The sequence below is a fragment of the Protopterus annectens genome, chromosome 1.part1 (assembly GCF_019279795.1).
Source record: "Protopterus annectens isolate FY-2018-M chromosome 1.part1, PAN1.0, whole genome shotgun sequence".
NCBI lineage: Eukaryota > Metazoa > Chordata > Ceratodontiformes > Protopteridae > Protopterus > Protopterus annectens.
Window position 1 is genome coordinate 1,705,815,767 of NC_056726.1, and position 21,655 is coordinate 1,705,837,421.

The window sequence follows — 21,655 nt, forward strand, 5'->3', positions numbered from 1 at the left end:
ATGCCTCTAATTTTGGATATGTCTAAAAACTCCTAGGCATTATAAACAAAATCACCCTTGAGTAGTTTGTAAACACAGCTACTAGAAGACACAGTAATTTTAAGCTGATTCATACAAATATGTCTGCCTATTGTGCTAATCCTCTTGTATGTTGTTCTTCACTAAAGTTGTGATTTTCTCTTATAAACTCATAAAAGCCTCTACAGTAAGCCAAGCTAAAGTATGGAATTAAAAGCATACAAATCTCAACCTATTCAACAATGAAATATCAAACTTCACCACTGCCCATGACATTCATACAGCAGCAAGCTTTACTAAGGAATTCCAAACCCATTTAGAAAATTGCATAGAATAAACAATCCCTAAAAGAACAAAGTAAATGGGAAAATTCAAAAATAAAACACATCGGTGGTCTACACCACCATAATCAACTTTGCAACAAAAGAAATGCATTCCTTATATTATACAGCAGATTCAAAACCAATTTTCTTAATGAAAGCATCAGAAAGCCATAGAATCATAGATTCTTAGATGGTTACTAGACCCAGGAGGCCTTTCTAAGCCTAGCCAAGTTTTCCCAAAAGAATAATGATGTCCTTTCATCAAACAGAAGACTGAGGGCCAGGTATTTATAAGCTACTTCTGTCCATAATGGACATAGGTACCAGGGCCAGTGTAAATTACCTGTTCCCCATCCATTTGTCTAGTTGTACATTACAAAACAATTGACAAGTACTGTATCACTAAGGAAGCCCATAAACTTTGGCTGGCCTCTGAAGGTTTAGATAAATATAAATTCTCCTTTATCTATCTTAAAAATTAAGAAGAAATACTGTACCTTACTCTAAATGTTTTCATAATGATGCACCTATTCTAACCCAATAAACATTGTTGATATTTTTGCAGATTTCACCACTGAGACTTCCATTCAAAGATCATTTACTGGAAGTGCTAACAAAGACCAATAATACTTACTCCATGGTATTGGACAATAAACCTGGTGGTTTAATTAACAGTGTCAAACATGGCCTTGCAAAACCCACTCCTTAAAATGCATAGCCTACATTTAGTAACTGGTTTAATCCTTGATGACTGGCACACTGCAGTAATGATGCCCCTCCATCTGGGTGACCTTCATAATAACCCAGTTAATTACAGATCAATCATTCTAACAACCATCATCTGCAGGGCCATGGAATATATTTTAATCGACTTTTCAAACTGTGATATCAAGAATCTTATTAGACTTGAACCCCAATAGTCTCGCTTTGTGAAGGGTAAATCCTGTTTGCTGAATCTTGTAAAATTCTTTGAAAGGATTGCAGAAGAATTACACAGTGGCTATGCATTACACATGGCATATCTTGACCTGGCTATGGCAGTGGCATCATAAAGAAACTAAATGCTGTAAATGTTGACCTATATGTGCTAAGATGAATGACAAACTGGATGAAAAACAGAAACCTCTCAATGCAAGTCAGAAAGTGCTTAGCTGCGTCAAGGCACAATATTAGAACTACTCCTTTTTCCCTTTACTTCACAGATATCCAGACAAAGACCAAAGACCTCTGCCTAACAAAGTACAAATGACTACAAACCAAGAGTTGTTAAGTTACTCTCTGCCAAGGAAACTGTGCAGAATGACACTCACTAGTAAACTCTTCATGTACTGACAATGAGCTCAAACTAAATGGTAAAAATATGGTATTGTCACTTTTGGTAGACAACTTCTGCCTATTCATACTATATTGATAGCACAGCACTAAAAATAAAAATGTAGTCAGGAATCTTGGAATTTGTGCTGATGACTCCTGTTTTGATGACCATGTGAAGGTGTTTGTCAGGAAATGCTTTTATTTAGTGCAGTTAATTGTCAAATGAATATCATCAAGATCTAAAGATGTAATCACCTCCTTATACTCAGTATTGATCAGGTCAGTTGTTGCTACAATGCTCATTTTGGGAGGCATCTCATTAAACAAATCAAACAATTAGAAAAACCTGAAAGGATTGCAGTCTAAAAAAAGAAATAGGTCTAATATCCCTGAGCCATCAAGAGATGCTAAAAGTTCTATCACCATATTCAGTGTCCTATAGACTTTTGAGTGGAGAGCTCTGTCTTGCCTACCATCGCATAACAGACCTAGTTGTCCTGGACCTCCTCTATCTCCATAAGTCCAGTGGCTCCACTAACCACAGAACAATGGACCCAAATATTCGCCAGCAGATAAAAGGGCATATTGGAGAGACAGGTTTATAACAGAGAAACTACCTAACCTCAGGAATTAACTTAACTCGTGTGTGAAGCAGTATGGCATATTATCTTCTTTTAAACCTAACTAAGATGACTGTTGGGATTTTCACAAAATTACCCTAGGACTGACTGCTATGACACTCCTAGAGAAAGGAGGTACACCCTGAAGTAGGTTACTGGCAAGAAATAAATCCTCATAAAACTCAATAGCCTTAGAATATCTATGAATCTATGAATTTAGGACTATATGACACACTTTTGATAATACAGGTTGCAGTTATTATTTTAAATTAATTGTGTGCCGCCTTCATTGTTAATCAGCTGATATTATGTCCTAACTCTTCCCAAAAATATTCATTCAGTAATGATTTGTTGTCATCAGGGCCTTTAACATCCTTTATCAGGTTTGCTCTAGACAACAATTTTGATTTTGTCAGTTACAATTTTATAAACTTATAAGATTCATAGGGTAGGTGTATAACTTTCCTTTTTTTCCACGGCTACTGTTACTATTTAATTCAGAATATGCTGACATTTCTTATTCAGTCCCTTAGGTACATTAGTTAATATAATGTATCCATTTCTGAAACTTCATTTAGCAATATAGTCAGTCTCTGTCTTTATGATGCAACTGTCCTATTCCTTTACTTTATTGCTATACCAAGTTGCAAATCTACTGTATAGACACAATTTTAATATATACCAATGTATCTAATATCTCACCATTATCATTAATTAGTAGAAATGTATGTAGATATTACTTAACCACTCATTGTGTTATTTTAGCTTTGTCTTAAAAGTATGAATAAAATAAACTGTGGCAATTTTTATTTATTATTTTATATTTGACTTCTAAAATGAATGGAAGGTTATTGTAGCCTGATAAAGGTCAAGATATTTAAAAAGAAATGGACATAAAAATCTTGCAGTTCTTATTTGTCACCAAGTGCACATGATTAATGAGTACAAAATAGTGCTTCCTAATTTGGTAAATAATTGCAATAATTGACATTAATCAGTTTTGTCAAGATTTTTTAACATTTTTGAGGAAGCTGATATTCTGGATTCCTTAGTCACATTAATTACGGTTTTGTCCAGAAGACATTTAAATTTACCTCTAATATTAGCTTGCCCTCCATTTATTAATAAGAATATCCAGACCAGTTGGCATAATAATTAAGGTCTTTGCCTCCCATATACATGGTATAATCTTCAATCCTGAACTTCAACCAAATCCTGTATGGAAGCTGCAAGTCCACTTTGTCTTTGTGGGGTTCTTCTTACCTCCCAAAAACATGCTGATTGTTTCCAACTCAAACTCACTCAAGAATGGAGTTGTGTATAGCAACACAGACTCTAGATGGAGCCAACAGGGGAAGAGTTGTGGTTTGCAGTAGACTCAAGAAAGGAGCAGAAGGATCATAGATTGCATGCTGCATCAGGATACGCCACTCAATGGTGTAAAAACTGGTTCTAGGTGATTCAGCCATATTGAGTAATGCTGCCAAATGAGCAAAGGTTTTTGCCAGTGATAAGGGGTTTGAGGACCTGACCTACTCTGACCTATGGCCAGGGACCAATGCTAATGGTGGGAGGGGTCTATGTCCCTCTACTGGCCAGTATTTGCCTGCCATAAAGCCAAGCAGTCCTGGGTCAATAACATTTTGAATAAAAATAAAAATATAAAGCCAAGCAACACAGCTGTAAAATAAAGGCTTTAATGTACAAAGTTAGCGCTTTCACAGCAAAACTGCTGCTTTGTCAGACCTAACAATAAAAACAGTCAAGTAACTTAATTTTTAATATCTCATTGCATACTCTCTCTACAGATGAGATAAGACTCTTAGATAAAGGGCTATTTTTTATACCTGCTCACAAGGCTGTTTTATCTGATGTTATTATTGACCTAAAAATCTTTGCACACAATCTTAGTCTAAAGTATTTATTTAAAAATAATGTAAGCAGTGGTGCAAATACACTTAAGAAATTTAATACTTTCACACCTGAAATACATCCAGTGGTTGAAGCTTTTATCGGGTTATGTGAACATGAGCTTGGGGAGAATTTCATTTTTGACTCTAAGGCATCATTTTATAATTTAACAGCAGGTGAACACTCTGCACTTAAGGAACTTCAAAGTAACACTGCCATTAAAATATGACCCGCAGATAAAGGAGGCGGGTCGTTATTATGGACAGATATGATTATCTAGGCAAAATGAATGCAATGGTATCAGATACTGAGACTTATAAATTGATTCATAAGTTCCAAGTTAATGATATCATAAAAAGGGTGGAATTCTTGTTATATGATCTGCTTATGACTGGAGTGATTGGTCAAGACTTATATGAGTTCTTCTGTGTGGAACATCCTTTGGTACCACTCCTCTATGGGTTACCTAAAGTACACAAAAATATGAATAATCCACCTATGCAACCGATTGTGTCGAGTAGGGGTTGGGTTACTGAACCCCTCTCAATTTTTATGGAAAGACAATTATATCCTTTATTGGACACTGTATCCAGTGTGTTAAAGGACACTAAAACATTTCTGAGTGACTTATACTCATGATCCAATACGTTTGGAGATAGATCTGGACTGCTTCTAGTGACTCTAGATATAACTTCACTTTTCACAGTTATACAAAACAACCTAGGCATAGAATATAGAAGAGGTTTTTTAACCCTGGTAGGTCAGTTTTCTAACAGTAAAGTATATTTGATCTGTGCTTTGCTGAAACTCATACTTGAAAATAACATTTTTATCTTTCATGACAAGTTCATTTTGCAGAAACTGGGATTGGCAGTGGGGGCTGTCTAACTAATTCTTATGCCAATATAGTATTGGCTTATTGGGAACATGAATTTGTGCATAATAATAATCCCTTTGCTAGTAATTTATGTTACTACAAATGATTTGTTGATGATATTTTTATTGTTTGGAGGGGGACAGCTGAATTGTTGAGTCAACTTATTGAATATTTGCAATCAACTACGACATTTCTTAGGTTTTCTTACCAGTACTCCAAATCCAGTATTAACCTTTTGGATGTATGTGTTAAAATGGATGAACTTAAGAATTTTAGTACAGCTATTTACAAAAAAAACATGCAGACATAATATTTTATTACACAAATTAAGTATGCACCCATGACACATATCCAAAAATGTGCTTAAAAGGCCAATTTCTACGAACTATGAGATTGCATGACAAGGAAGATGAAACTCAGGCTGCGCTAGGTCACATGGCTTGTGACTTCATTAATAGAGGCTATACAAAGTCTGAAGTATATAAAACTATGAATGAAGTCTATACTCTTAAAGATTCACTTGCATGACCCTATTTTTCTACTCTAAATGTCAGTTCTGAATAGCTAACTAATAATAATATACAAACAGTTAGGATGCCTGTCATGTACTCCAGTAATGTTGGTGAGTTGTGTAATGTTTTTAAAAAACATTGGTCTGTACTCTTGGTAGGTGATGCTGTAGCTGATAGAGTCGGTCCTGTACCTAAATTTTCCTTTAAAAACAATTTCTCCCTGAAACATCAACTCTGTTATAAAAATCAACATGTTAAATCTCATATCAGGGCTGAGAGATTAGGTACCTTTTCTTGCCAGCATTGTTCTGCCTGTGCTTTTATTAGTAATACAGCTACTCTCGCTACCTAAAATCTATGTATAGGAGGTTGGACTTGAAATGTTTTGCAAGTTGCAACACTGAGAATGTGGTTTATTGTGCTACCTGCATGACCTGTGATTGTTACTATACTGGCAAAACTAATCATAGTTTAAGGGAGAGAATTTTGGAGCATGCTGGTGATATCAAGAAAGGTAAACAAACTAATGTACTGGCCAAGCATGTTAGTGAAAATGTGAATGACCATAAATTTAAGTTTGATGTTCTGGAAGTGCTATGTGAAAGTCTGAGGCTTGGTGATTTAGTGAATCTGACAGAGTGTGCAGAACTAAGGTGGGTTGTCAGTCTAAATGCTGACAAACACTCATGCTTGAATGGGCGTGTTTCCATTAAAACCTGTTTTAAAAAGGGAGAAAATTACCTCATTGAATTTTTCAATTAGATATGTCATGTGATTTTTATATATAAATGGTTGTCTTGACTGTTTTTATTGTAAGTCTGATGAAGCAGCAGTTTTGCTGTGAAAGCACTAATTTTGTATATTAAATCTTTTATTTTACAACTGTGTTGGTCGGCTTTATATTTTTATTTTTATTTTGAAGTTTCTATTGTATTTTGTCAACCTTAACTGGGCAGTGGCACTTTTTATACTTCAATAAAATATTGGCCAGACATTGTTCAGTTACCCAGCTTCATTTAACTGTAATAGCTCTGTTGAGTGAAAGGTGGGCATAAACCAATCAAACATGAACAAAGAATTAAAAAAAATAATACAAAATTCAAAAAATAAAATTAAGAGCAGATCACTGTGCATGCAGTTTGGAAAATTTGTTAAACAACTAAACAGTTTTGTCTGTGTATCACAGACTTCATCAAAGTTGTTCATGCAATAAATCATCACCATTATGTGCTTCCTGATGAAGTCTGTGATACACAGATGAAAGCGTGTAGTTGTTTAATAAATTTTGTGAAGCTACACTCTGACTGCTCCATTCTTTATTTGATGAACTAAGAATTGCTACACACAGTAAAGGTTCACTAATAGAAAGCAGCTTTGAAGTGGATGGCATGATGGTAAAGAGGAAGCAGGACATTCTCAGTGTCCAGGAAACAAAATGGAAGGGCAGTTGAGCAAAAACACTTGGCTTGAGATCCACAGTCTACCACTCAGGAGGAGGATGGAACAGAAAGGTGTGGGGATTGTGGTAAAGGAGAAGCTTCAGCAGTCAGTGAAAGATGTCATCAGAATTAGTGATTGAATCATATCATTCAGATACTAGTGTAAGGATAGGGCAGTATTCATAATCAAAGCATATGCCAGACAACAGGGATGTGACAGTGAGAAAAAGAGTGAATTCAAACAACAGCTGCAGGACCTGCTATATAAAGCAGGACAACAAGATCTGATTTCAGTAATGGAGGATCAGAATGTATATATCAAGACAGACAAAACAGTATAGGAGGACTGCCTGAGTCCACATGGATGAGGCAACAGGAATAAAGAAGGAGAGACCAGTATCGACTTTTGTCTGGCAAATGGCTTGATGGTGACCAATACATGGTTCAGCAAAAAGAGACAATCACAAGATCACATTCAAGATTGGCCATCGTGCAACTCAGTTAGACTTCCTCCTAGTAACGAAAGGGCACTGGAGTGGAACCAGTAATTGCAAAGTCATCCCCAGTGAAACAGTTGACCCATAGTATAAGCTGCTGCATATCACAATGAAATAAAAGCAGTGGTCAGAGAAGGCTCTAACATCAACACATACTAAGCTGAAGACCTGGAAGTTTACTGGGGAAAAATTGCAAGACTCCAGACTCTAGCATCTCAGGAAGAAGAGGAAAGAGGTGGAATTGAAGAAGAATAGTAACTCCTAAAAACAGCATGTTTGAGGATTTCAGAAGGGATATGTAGCCTAGCTAGGTTGGTGGTGGAACGCAGAAGTCCAGGAAATCATCAAAAGAAAGCCAGAGTGTATGAGAAAGTGGGAGATAGGACAGACCAGGCTAAGAAGGAATACTGGTTGGCTAACAAAGAGGCTCAGAGAGGAGATGGCAATACCAAAGTACAAGGCATCAGAGGCACTCTTACAGCTTCTGGAAAGTGGCTCAGTAGATGGCACAAACAAACTCTATCCAGTTTTAAGTCATAGAAAGAAAGACAAAGAAGACAGTTTGACACACTTCATAAGGGATGCCAGGAACAACTTGGTCACCATTCCTCAGGACATTAAAGGCAGATGGAAGTATTACTTTCTGCTGCTTTTGAATGAAGAAAACCCATTAGAAGTTATACTTTCCCCTACACAGCTTACAATGACTTAAGAGGAGGAGCCTACTCTAGAAGAAGTAAGAACAGCAGTAAGGAAAAGATGTTGAGGAAATCAGCAAGTTGTGATGAGCCTGTAGCAGATATTTTTTAAGATATTGAGTGAGTAAGAGAAATGGCTCCTAGGGGCTCACATAGCAGCATGAAGAGAGAGGAGTGCCTGAGATGAATAGAAAATATGCATACTCGTACGAGTGTACAATAACAAAGGGCACAGTGCAGATGCATCAAACCCTTGTCATACTGCATGAAAGTTCTGGAGATGGTGACTGATGAATATGCATTTTGTATAAAGTTAGATGTGAGATGAACAGTTTAGATTCAGATGAGGATACAGCACAACTGACTCAGTGTTTGCAGAGAGACAGATAATTGAGAAGATGTTAGAGATGAGGAAAGATTCCAACTGTGCATTACTACACATGGAGAAAGTATATGATAAGGTCCCAAAAAAGATGATTTGTGCAGTCCTGCGATAGTTTAAAGTCCCCGAAACACTAGTAGAATTAGTTCAGGCTGTATATACTGACCTAATGACTCAAGTATAAACAGTGTTCAATTTCACAGTGGGGCTCACAGTGGGAATGGTTGTCCATCAAGGTTCAGTTCTGAGATCACTGTATGTAGATGATGTTGCAGTGCAGACAGACTTTGGACAAGAACTTTAGCAAAGAGAAGGAGGATGGAATGAAAGCTGAAGGCACATGGGATGAAACCTGAGCACAAATAAGACAGATGTAATGGCAGCAAATGGGGGAAAGAAGAAGAAGCTGAGAGGTGAGATAGAAGGGAAAATAGTGGAAACAGATTAACAGCTTCAAGTATGTAGAAAGAATGGTTGAGGAGAAGGGAAGTCAGAATGAGGTGCTCAATGCTGGAACCAGAGAGTCAGTCATTAACTAGCACAGAATATTTTGTGTAGTGTATGAATGAAGAATGCCAAAGCAGCTGAAAAAAAAAGGTAGACAAAACAGTGGTGAGACTGCTACTACTTTATGTTACAGAAACCTGGGAAGTTAAGACAGCAGTCAATCCCACACAGTTTAGTTTCATCAAGGAGAGGTCATGCCTGTTAAATTTGGTCGACGTCTTTGAGACAGTCACCAAAGCCATGGATGAGGGGAAGACGGTGCACACCACTTACTTTGACCTGGCCAAAGTTTTCAATACTATTTCCCACTCAGGTATAATAGATAAATTCTCTCAACTAGGCATCAATCCATATGTTACCAGATGGGTAGCAAACTGGCTCATTGACAGAACCCACCTAGTCAAAATTAGGGAAGCCACCTCAGGCAGTATACCTGCAATGAGCGGTATACCCCAGGGATCGGTCTTGGGGACCTGTTGTTTGGCATATACTTTTCTGAGGTGCAGCCCAAAACCAGTGGGCTATGGCTGACCAAGTTTGCAGATGACTGTAAGCTGGGTACTGTCGTCAATTCCCCTCATGATGTGGACATCCTCCAAGAGGGTCTCACCCAAACAAATGACTGGTGCCAGAAACATAGCCTCAAATTGAATGCCAAAAAAATGCATCACAATTCCCTTTGTGGAGAGTGACGCCCCCACAAATGATCACATTAGTAACAAGTTCCTAAGCACGCAATCAGCCATGAGGGACTTGGGCACCCAGGTTGATAACAACCTGACTTTTGACCACTATATTGCCTCCGTTGTATGGAAAGCTTTCAACATGGCTAACATTATTAAGAAGGGTAAATCATCCAGGGACAAGGAGGTCATAACATCCCCTTATAAGACACATTATTGAATAAAATGCTCCTTTTGGTATGTAATTCACAAAGGATATGCAGCAGTTGGAGACACCACAGAGGTTCCTCACCAGCAGAATCCAGGGCCTCAAACATCTTCCCTACACACATAGGCTAAAAGCCCTGTCCCTCTACTCAGTCTCATACAGACTCCTCAGAGGTGACTTCTGTCTGGCATACAACACAATCTCAGACCCTGCCTTGATGGGACTGCTGCATATCCACAAGTCAAGCTCCACTCATGTAACCCACATGTGTGACCTCAACCTGATCGGAGACATTAATAGGACTTGTTGGTGGGAAAAATTTGTGTCCCAGAGACTCCGCCATCATTAGAATAGACTCCCTCTCCACATCAAGCAGAGTTCCCTATTAACCCTTTTTAAGTGCAACCTGAATAACTGGATGAGGAACAGAAAATACACCCTGGGATTGGACCTGTGTCACTGTTGGACAGGGGCATCAGGTGCTGACTTGTCAGTATATGTGCTAATTCTTGGCTAGGCTTGTAAGAGCCCCAGGGTCAATAGCCTAGTAACTTCCTATGAGCCTATCATCCTATGAAGTGATGGAGATGAAGTGCTTGAGATGAATTTTAAGATGCATAATGGGAAAGATAAAGAAATGAGGGCATGATAGCAGAAAGCAAAGAAGTTCCAAAAAGAATAGATTGCAGTGGTTCTGATGTATGTGCAGAAAAGCACAAAATAAGTTGGTAAAGAAGATTTGGGACAGACAGGAAGAAGGCAAGAAGAAATGAGGGCATCCAACAAAGAGGTGGGTGAATTGTGTAAGACAATACTTGTGAGAGTCAGCCATGACTGTTGAAGAAGGTAGGAGAGTGGCATTGAATCAAGAGAGATGGTGACACAACACCCCAACCCCATGTAGAAAAATAAGAAATAAGGGGTTGATGACAATAATTATAAGAATACCCAAGATTTGTTTACCATATCTAGTTACTAATCCTGGTGTCCTATAAGTGACAGCTATTGTAAAGAGTTTATTTTGATATTTTAAAACATGGACATTCCTTTGGATTCCTTAAAGACAGAAATTATTTTACCCAGAACAGAAATCTTCTTCCACAGAATCATTACTCATCTATAGAAGATAGTTAATATAGCATAATTTAAAACCTATACCTAGTCAGTTCTTTAAATAAATGTTTCCTCTAATGTAACAATATTAGCCTAAGTTATTTTTTTTTATCTCCTTCTTTTACATTAACCAGTTAATACATTTGCATTTATAGATGAAAAGTGTTAGGTTTGTCATTCCTCTTTCTCTTTTGCAGACATTCTACCATTACTTGGAATACTTTATTAATACTCATTACAGCTTAACTTAATCATAGCCTCACTCAACAAATGTTTTTAACTAAATACTGACATTTCCCTGCTCTAGATATATATCTTTCAGGTACATCAGATTCAGTTAATAGAAATTGTTTAATCAAATTTTGAAAATCAAACTCTAACCATACATTTGCATAGTTCTCTAATTAGCACATCATGGAAGCCCATTGCTCCTTCTCTTATTAGGAATCCTAAGCAGACTACATTTTCCTACATAAAGTCTACCTGTCTATTAACACTTCTTAAAGTCCTATATCTAACATTGCTGAATAGAGATGGAAGCTGAGTGAATCGTCTGTTCAAATGAAATAAGACATTTTTCTTGTAGATATTCATATTTCAGTAACTGAAGAGAAAGAGGGAAAGATAAAAATAGCAATATTCCTTTTTTATTTGGTAAATTTAAGTTCCCAGTATTAGAACTCTGAGTTTAATTGAATCATTAATATGCACTTTCCTCTCATAGTTTTCTTTTATGTTAAAATAGTATCCCATTATCTACAAAAAGACAAAGGAATATACAGTACATTTAGTTCTTTAATGCCAGCATATATTGATGTATCTTATTCTGATGTTTATACTGATCCTAAACTGTGCAATTGAAAAGGGGCTTTTGCTCAGTCAGACACTCACAGCCAACAAATGTTTTCATTGTTACTTACCTTTTGCCTATTTATAAAAAATCAAGTTTGTATTATTCTTGCTGTCAGAAAGCAGCAATTTATTTATAAATAAATAAAAATGTACCAAAATCCAAGCAGCATGAAACAGAGCAAACAGTTTATTCAGTTTGGTAAGAACTTTTATCTCTAAATGAACATTTCACTATAAATTTTTTTGAGAAAAGTGGAAAAACACATTAAAAACATTTTAAAAAATTGCTAGCTGCTGACCCATAATATCACAAATCTCAAATAAAATCTTAATGATTAGGAGGACTTTCTTTAGCACAACCTTAAAATTCCCATGCTCCTTTATACCAAAGCATGCACAAAAATTTAAAAAATGTTCCAACGGTATTCTTTGCAATAAGGTCCATCAGATAAATTACCATCACAGATATCTAAAACTTAATTCTGAAGGCCATAAAGCATTCTTAGAATTAGCACAAGGAGTAAAATATTTCTATGGCTCATGCTCCTTTTGGAATGGAATAAGCACATTTCATAAATCTTCTTCTTAAGCGTCCCAGTAATATAATTAATACAAAGCACAGAGCAATAGACACATCATGCAGTATATGCAACATTATTTGATTTAGATCCAAAATAGCCAATACCTTCCCAGTTTCTACAAGTGCTTCTACTACACATATTTTTTTCTGCTATAAAATTACACTGCTTGCATTTATTAATGGTTAAGTGGCCTTGGCTCTAAAAGTACTTTCACTGTCTTTGAGCCATATCAATGAATTCTCTAATAATGCCATAATATTACAATTATTATTATTGTTATTATTATTGTGATTATTATTATTAATGCAAAGATGCCCAACATATTTTTAATGCTCTCACCCCTTTCTTTCCTTCTGTAGAAAAAATTACTAATTATATAAATATCACACAGAACATTAACTTAGATTATACTGTAGTCCTTTCTTACCTTGATTAATAAAAGCAATTGTCAATATTATTCCTAGGTATGCAGCCATATTGTATAACAATGCCTGAGTACAAAAGTTCTTCAAGACAAATAAGTAATGAATCTTTCCAGTCCTACAGAAAAATGACAAAATAAAATAAAAAAATAACTCCACAAATTCTTTAGGATTTTCTTAACATGCAGGTGTTAATTTTTATACATCAAGATACCACAGACCACAAGAAAATTTACTTTACTAACATAATATAGAATGAATGGCATGGGTAGCATTACTTTCAGATTATGTAAGATTAAAGCAGGCAGATACTATTTGAAATGGTACTGCCCCATTATGGCATTTCTCCTTATAAATCAGTTTATGAATAAAGAGTTAGCATAGCATTCTAGAAATGCATTATACATACATTCCTCTAAAATGAAGATGTTCACTTAATGTCAGGAAATGATCTGTAGATTTTTATTTTCTATTTAACATATACATTCTTTAAAAAATAAATGTGTATTGATCCAAGCATAAATCTTTCTCTGATTTATTGCTCATACAAGATGTAATTCAATCATTCCTGTTTCCTAACGTGTTTTCTTTCATCACAAGTAGAGTTAATGCTTTTACTTTGGTTTTCTTTGTCACTCATTTTGAGTCTGATTGATTTCAATATCATAAAAGTAAGCCAAATTAATTAAAACCATTATGGTATGTTTTGTACAACAGTGAATCCATCTGTAAACAAACATATTAACAAATTGGCTAAACTTTTTGATTAATACTACTATGAAGGACATCTGCTAGAATTACAAATATGTTTCATACAGGAATATTACAAAAAAAACAAAAAAAACAAACAAAGTACATCAAATTAAGCTAGTTTAACAAAAAAAGTAAAGAAAAGTAACACAGTCTGTCTCTCTCTCTCTCTTATATATATATATATATATATATATATATATATATATATATATATATATATATACTTCTACTTTCATATATGTAAATGCTCTGTGAGTGAATGCTGTATTACTTCTATATACTTTTATTGAACAAGTAAAATGAAACTACTCAAAAAAGGCAAATGAATTGGAGTTGCCAAAGATACTTACCTTCTAAAGTTTAAGCAAAAAATATTAAGAGTTTTAGTGGCATAAGGATGGACTGCTCACCCTGATGCAGGCTCAAACATATATATGCACCTCATAACTGAATATGTCAGCTGATGTCAGAAATGCCAGATGTGTCACCAAATTAAAGTATTAGCATGTCATTATAGCCTGCAGCTTGCATGACATATTTTCCCTATGAGTTTGACTAACAATATTAATCCTGGCAATTATAGTATTTCATATGTATTGCTGGCATCAAGCTATCTTTTATACTGTTTTGGTATATTCAGTCATGTACTCTGTCAGATGTATAACAAGTCACTCTTCAAATCTGTTTCACCTTGTAGGCATGTTTTAGGGCATACTCTTTCTTCCACAGATCAAGGCTTATAAATCTTTTTGTGATATAAATGACAGAAAGAAACAGTATTTTCAAGCTGTTTTTTTTTCTGTTTGTTTGTGGGTAACTCAATATCTGGTTAAATATATTTGTTCTTCAGTGCAGGATACCAGTGATCTCCTTTCAGTGAACCCTGTATGTTCTATTCAAAGTATAAACAGTAATATACAGCATTTGCTCATATACACAACAGTCTTCCTCTCTGTCACACACACACACGCACACACACACACACACACACACACACACACACACACACACACACACACACACACACACACACACACACACACACACATATGAATAAGCAAATAACTAACCATGCAAAAACAGTGTGCCACTATGGCATGTAAATCTACTGCAACAATAACATTAATTTATTAAACCACAAGAACTAATGATGATGATTGTGATGCCTCTGGTAAATCTGGTCTTGATGTTCTAATTTCATTAGGGTTTTTTGTGTCTGTTAATAAATATGAATTTTAGGAGCAATACCACTGTGTTTGATTTTTGTTTCAGTAAGCAGCCTTACGTTTTTCACATCACAAGGCAACTAGCAAGACTGGGTCAGTGCCACAATGAATAATTAATACAAGTGTGCAAAAATATGCTAAATAATCCTGTTAAAGTGATAATTTTCAAGGAGATTGTCTCCCAACTGAATGTTTTCTCTCATTGTAGTAATAGGGCTGTATGGTATAGCTTCAAAGTTCTTTAACATAATGTCGTAAAATAAATAGAAAAATGATGTAGAATTACCTATTACATGTACTTAGGTTGTGACCCTAGTTTAAAATGAAAGGAGCATTTACATGTTGAATTGTGACAACAATAATTTTTAATAATCTTTCTTGTTGTATAATTTCCAAAGAATTAAATATTATTTTATATTTATTATTCTAAAGACAACTAAAAGTTTACTTTTATTTTTAAAGCTATGTTTGCAGTTGCTGCAGTTGGGCAATTTCTGTTGGACATTTATTTTTAATTTTACCCATTATATAAATGCCATTATATATAGATTACTGCCTGATTTTTTTCATAAAGTTTTCAGTATTAGACTACCGGATAGGCAGAATTCTACATCAAAATGCCTGAGTTAATATCGTTAAGTGCATATAGATGAACAAATCTCAAATATGAGCGTATCCGTCATCTCAGGAAAATATATGACTGCTTGTTAACATTTAAAATGGCAGAAAATAGTTTTTGAAATAAGTGCTAATTTGGTTTAATATCACAAGAATGAAATCTTTCAGATATACACTACATTAACCATCCAGAAAAATAAAATGCCACATTTATATGTTTGCTATGAATGGAATATGAAAGAAAAGACAACTAACAAAACATCCAAATATTAAAGCAGGCCTATTTTCTGACATTTAGTAACACATGTCCAAGTTTCTAAACTTTAAAATTTGTAGCTAAATTTAAAGAAAGTAGGTCATGTCTCTCAGTTACAGAATGTGGTAGATGATTTCAGGTATAAAGAAATTCTCACAGTTTTATCTTCACATATTTCATCATGTATAAGTCTAAACTGGTGTAAGCAAACTTAAACCAATAAAAAAAATTCTTATCATTGATAGATATACATTAAATTCTGAGAATGCAATAGACACACCACACCCCCATCATGGAAAAGCAATGTACCTGTGGGCAGAGCTTGCTACAAATGGAGTGAGATGTGCCATTGTAAATCTATGTCGAACAGACAGTTTTTATAACTTTTAATAACATAAGACCCTTTATTTAAGTTTTTCTCAGTGGATAAGTGTATTGGACATGTTTGCTTCCTACTGCAACTGTATAGTATTTAAATTGGCAAGTTTGCATTATTAATAAGAGATGTACTGTGGGAGTATATTGCACGTCATGTCAGACTCACTGATGATTTGCAACTAGTAATGCTGAACTCAAAAATTAATAATCTGTTTAATGACAAAGTTGCTTGTGGTGGCAGCTACTAAAAGTAAAGTGACAAGAGTACTAGCAGATACAGGTAAGTGGGTATCCAAGACAGCTTCCTTAGATCAGCTTCAAATATTCAGGCCAGACAGTAACGGGATCATGGTGCTTCAATGGAATAACAGAATGTATTGCTTCAGAAGCTGCAGGATAAGGTTGAAGTGCTTGAAAGCATGATGCAAAGGGATAACTTAATGATAGTGGGGTTATTGGAGAATATGAAGGTGAGGAACACTGTGTCCTTTTTGGTTAAACACTTGCCAGCTGCCTTGAAGTCAAATTCATTTCAAATGAATAGGTAAAAAAAATACTGGCACAGAGCATTATAGCTGCCAAGTACTGAAAGTGCTCCTCTTCATCACATAATATTTCACCATATCAACTATTTAGACAAGGAGACTCTTCTCAATGCATCTAAGTGGGAGTGGGAGCTTTTCAATGAACGGAATGCAAAGTTTTTTTAGGGCAACATTTTCCTGAAACAATATGAAAATGAAAAGCATTCAAGGAAGTATGAGAGAGTTATGCTATAGAAACAATATTCCTATGTACTTCAGGTCCCTACCACTTTGTTCATTAAATGGTAAAATAAGAGCCATTCCATATCAGCTGACTATACTCTTCAATTTCCACAAGATAATCTACTGTCTGGAGTTGTGGAAAATCAGAAAGATTTCTCCAGTAATGAGTGTAGTTGAGTTCTTTCTGTAAATATAGGTAAAATGCTCAGCAGGGAATATTCTCAGAAGTAAAGGCCTCAAATAAACCTGGTCAGTCTAACATTCCCACCATTGTGGAGGATCTGTAATGATCCTCTACAGAGCAGACTCCTGCACATCATAAACTGCCTCCTAAGCAGCTATCTAAACCAGATATTGCAAATGAGAATACCTATGGCCTTCTTGTGGATACTAATGCAGAGGATGATATGGAAGCCAAACTTCAACCTGGTACCTCTGTCAAGGTAATCTTCAGTGAGAGTTTAGAAGATGACATTAAAGGGGTTTCCACCCATAAAGGCACTGAGTGTTTTAGCAATAATACCCCTGTTGTCACTAATGGCAATGGTGAGAATAACAAACTCCTGTTAAGTGGAAGACCCAAAATAGATAAAATTGTTTGTTGATAACAATGTTCAAGGGAGTCCAAAAGGCTTTCAACATTTTTATAAGGTGATGGTGGTGTTAACACCTGTTTTGAAGGATTTGTACTGTCTGTAACTGTTCAAGGGGATAGCTCTTTCTTCATGGGAGGGGCAGTTTTTTGTTTAACATTTAAAACTTTTTGAGTTTTTAGAGTTATAGATTATGGTTTTGTGCATTTCACCAAATGTTAGAGGGCTGAATAGTCCTCACAAATGACACATCATTAAGAATGGCTGACTACAATTATGGCTGGCTAATGTCTACAGGAGTATAAAATTGCAAGGTAGCATGCCATTGTGCTTAATAATTTTTATCAGAGGGCCTTTGTTTATATATTGAACAAAATGTCCAAGACTTGTGTCTTAATTGCAACTAAAGAAACAATAAGATGGCAGTTGATGGAGACATATGCTGATAAAGAAGGAAGGAGTCTTTGGGTAAAATTCAGTACTTAATACAGCCTTGCAGGAATAGGTTGCTTCTGTAGTGCTGAGATCAGCCCAGCTATACTGCAAACTTTTTAGTGGAAATAAGTACAGGCTGTTTTAATGGGATTCCATTTCTAGTAGCTGGAATCTTTAATAGAGTTAGGGATTTTGGAAGGAACAGGACAATCCCACCACCCAAGAGGCATATCCATTTAGTAAAGGTAATTGAAAAGTGTTTAAACAGGGATTGCGTAGTTGAGATTTGGAGATTACATTAAGTGTTGGAAGATGAGCATGCATTTGTTACTTCTGCTAAATTATCAGTATACAGCTTAGACTGCTGGTTAGTGTTGCAGCACATTATTATTGGGATAACCTCATGCACATTATTAATGGGGTAACCTCATCCATTATAATAATTGTTTCTTTCACAGAAATCAATAATCATCTGGATATCATGCCAAAATTAATGTGGTTGTACCTCTCAATACCTTAGTGCAAGAAGTCTAGACAAAGTAAAAAAATATGAGGGGGTGGGGTGACAAAAGACCAAAATCGAGAAAAAAACAAATATTGATCTTATAAGTTTGGAAAATTGCTAGAACGATAGATTTTGCATTGGCATGCATTTTCTTTCTGAAACTCATATGCCTGCCATTCTTTAGTGACTTCAGTCCTTCAGAAAATCCATACTATAAAACTACAAATTTTATGAGGAACAGAGCAAAAATATTAAGCAAAAGTCTGGACATTCTGCAAAAAGCTGGGCAGTTGAAAGGCATGAGTGTGGTGAGAGTCATTTAAAATCCAGGCACAGTCTGTACGCAAATTGATAAAAACTCTGATTTATAAAATCTTGGATAGAGAAACTGGGCACTTAAGAGTTAAGGTACATTCATTATTACAGCAATCTCAGAAAACCAGGTTTCGAGACACTGGTATATAGACAGCAGGATAAGCTTCTTATAGACTTACTTAGTAAGAGGCATAGTTGGAAATGTACACCAACCTACTATACCAGCATGTAAACAGCTGCATATGTGGCTATACCCTGTAGGAGCAAACGTATAGCAGACCCAGAAACAAACCCACATAGTGGAACCACAGCATCAACAAGCTTTGCAATAAATGGAAGAACATTTTGACCAAAAGTAAGAAGTAAGGGTCGGGTTTGGTATAATAGTTAAGGTGTTATCTCACAAACCCAAAGTACAGGGTTTGATTCTAACCTTTGAAGGAAAATTGGCTAGGGTTAAAAAGACTTCAAAGGGCAGCTAGCTTAGTACTAACCTATGAACCTGAGAGTAATTCCCATAAGGATAAAGCCTGTGTCATTTAAGTAAACAAACAACTAAGGAGCTTAACATCTACCAAAGCCAAGTTAGAGGCTAAAATAGCTACCCAAGCTAAAGACAATTACAAGACCTTTCTTGGTTTTGTTTCTATCCTCAAGAGCACAGTGCATCAGTGGACAGGCATCAGCATCCAGGGTACTACACCAGTTCCTGGATGTCATGTTACCACATGCCAATGAGCATATATACTTCCCCAGAACTCAGGAGGAGTTGGCCAGCAATATGCGTCACTTCCACCGTGTGGCACACTACCCAGAAGTACTGGGTGCGATAGACTGCACGCACATACAAATCAAGTCACCACCCAGTGAGCATGGTAGGTGCTACAAAAACCGCAAGGGATTCCACTCCATCAACTGCCAGGTCATGTGCAATGCCCAGGGCATTATCATGGATGTGTGTGCTGGCAGCCCTGGAAGTTACCATGACTCCCATATCTGGCATGCCTCACAGCTGTATCAGGTATTTGTCAGGGGGGATATCCCACATGGCCACCTTGTGGGGGATGCTGGCTATGCACTGGAGCCGTGGATGATGACTCCCATCAGAAATGCACAGACACACCCATGCAAGAATGCCATAATGAGGCACATGCACAAACCAGAATCATCATAGAGCATGTGTTTGGGATGTTGAAATCACAGTTCTGGTGCTTGGACACATCTGGTGGAGCCTTGCAGTACTCTCCAGGCACGTGTGCCCACATCGTCTTAGTATGTGCCATGCTACATAATATGATCCTGCGGAAAAAGCTGCAGCAGGGACAAAATGGTGAAGGCCCTCATAGCCCCCCGCAATTGCCAAGGCCATCACAGGCACAGAGGGATTCAGACCATGGACACACTGTGCCAGCCCCAGAAGGCAGACGGAGGCATGCCCAATATGCCTACGCCTTGGCAAAGAGGGAACGTATAGCACATACTCTGACATTGTAGGCCCCTATGGACTAACACACCTCTCCACCTGCACACACAGTAAAATGGATGGCACACAAACATGACCACCTGTAAATTGTAATGTATAGGTGGCCCACTGTGTGAATCCTACATAGGCAGCCCTCAAACATTGTACACACAACAGCTATTGGAACACGGAATGTCAACACCTGAACAGCACATGCATCTATCAGCATATGGTGGTGCTGTGTGCATAGGTTCCCAGGTACATCGGTAGGTACACGGTTGATTCTCAGAGGCCATACACCAAACGGGGCAAACAGTGTCTGCTGTTGCCACAACATTGAGTAACCAACTGTCGCTTACTGGAGCAAAGGCAACCGCGGGAGCACATGTGTGTAAGCACTGTTCTGCACACACTCAGCACGGAGTCCTTGCTGCGTTAATGAGGGGCTCCACATAATGTAATCATGGATGTTGTGTCAAGGCATGGGGTGTACCCATGACAGGTATTCATCACTCCAGCATGCTCCACCTACGGTCATTTGAAGGTGTAGCACAGTATCATGTATGGCTCACTGTGACATACATACCTAATGCCAGAGCACATTCAGTAAACATCACATGGACATACCATTAACTGGACTCATCAATATGTAAAGTAACTGAGTTACCCATGTGAGTGCAGTATGGAGTAACAGCCGTAGTATACTCCACATACAAAACAACATAACACGTGTACAAATCCCGGATGTCCAAGTGTTAAATGCAGTGACCGCTGTGCATGTTCCCGGTCCCACATCCTGCAAGGGATGTAACGTAATCCCGAAGGCACGAGTAATGCAAGTCAGATGCAGGTCATCAGATCATGTTTAGCACACATTAGCAGGAATATGCGTTGCCCACTGCTGGTAAGTGATGTTTAAATATGACCATACGGATATGCGTGAAACAGGGATAAGCTTCTCCGAATATCATGCAGATCACGGTCAGTGATGTCCAGAACAGGTGAAACCAGCATTATTCACCCCTGTACTAATAGCGCCTGCTCTGAAGGGTAAAACGACCACTGCCAGGAGTAGAACATGCAATCATGTATACAATCATCTAACAGTATTGCTAGCCAAGATGTACCTATGGTAGGGCTGCCACCTCTTTAAATGACCAATGTGGGACATACGTCAGATGTCCACAGGCCGAAACATACACCCGGCCAGTATGAAAATCAGAACTTCATTGTTTTGCCTAGATAAAAGCTTATTCTTGTAATGTTTACTTACATATTCTGTTTCTATAACATAGGCAAATACAAATATGACTCAGTCATTGTCTATGCTGGTGTAAATGACCTGAGACATACCTCCCTGGACTACATGAAAAGCGACATAGAGGAGCTC

General features: G+C 36.9%; 1 protein-coding gene across 1 annotated transcript in view; it reads right to left on the bottom strand.

Moving 5' to 3' along the window:
• The window catches only part of LOC122816638 (uromodulin-like), a 93,340-nt gene extending 79,228 nt beyond the window's left edge, over positions 1-14,112 (bottom strand). Inside the window, exons 1-2 of the mRNA XM_044089566.1 lie at positions 14,061-14,112; positions 12,963-13,075 (exon numbers count right to left, since the gene is read on the bottom strand). Coding sequence (XP_043945501.1) covers positions 12,963-13,011 — 49 coding nt within the window. The 5' untranslated portion in view covers positions 13,012-13,075; positions 14,061-14,112. The remainder of the gene's footprint in view (positions 1-12,962; positions 13,076-14,060) is intronic.
• Between the last annotated feature and the right edge of the window lie 7,543 nt (positions 14,113-21,655).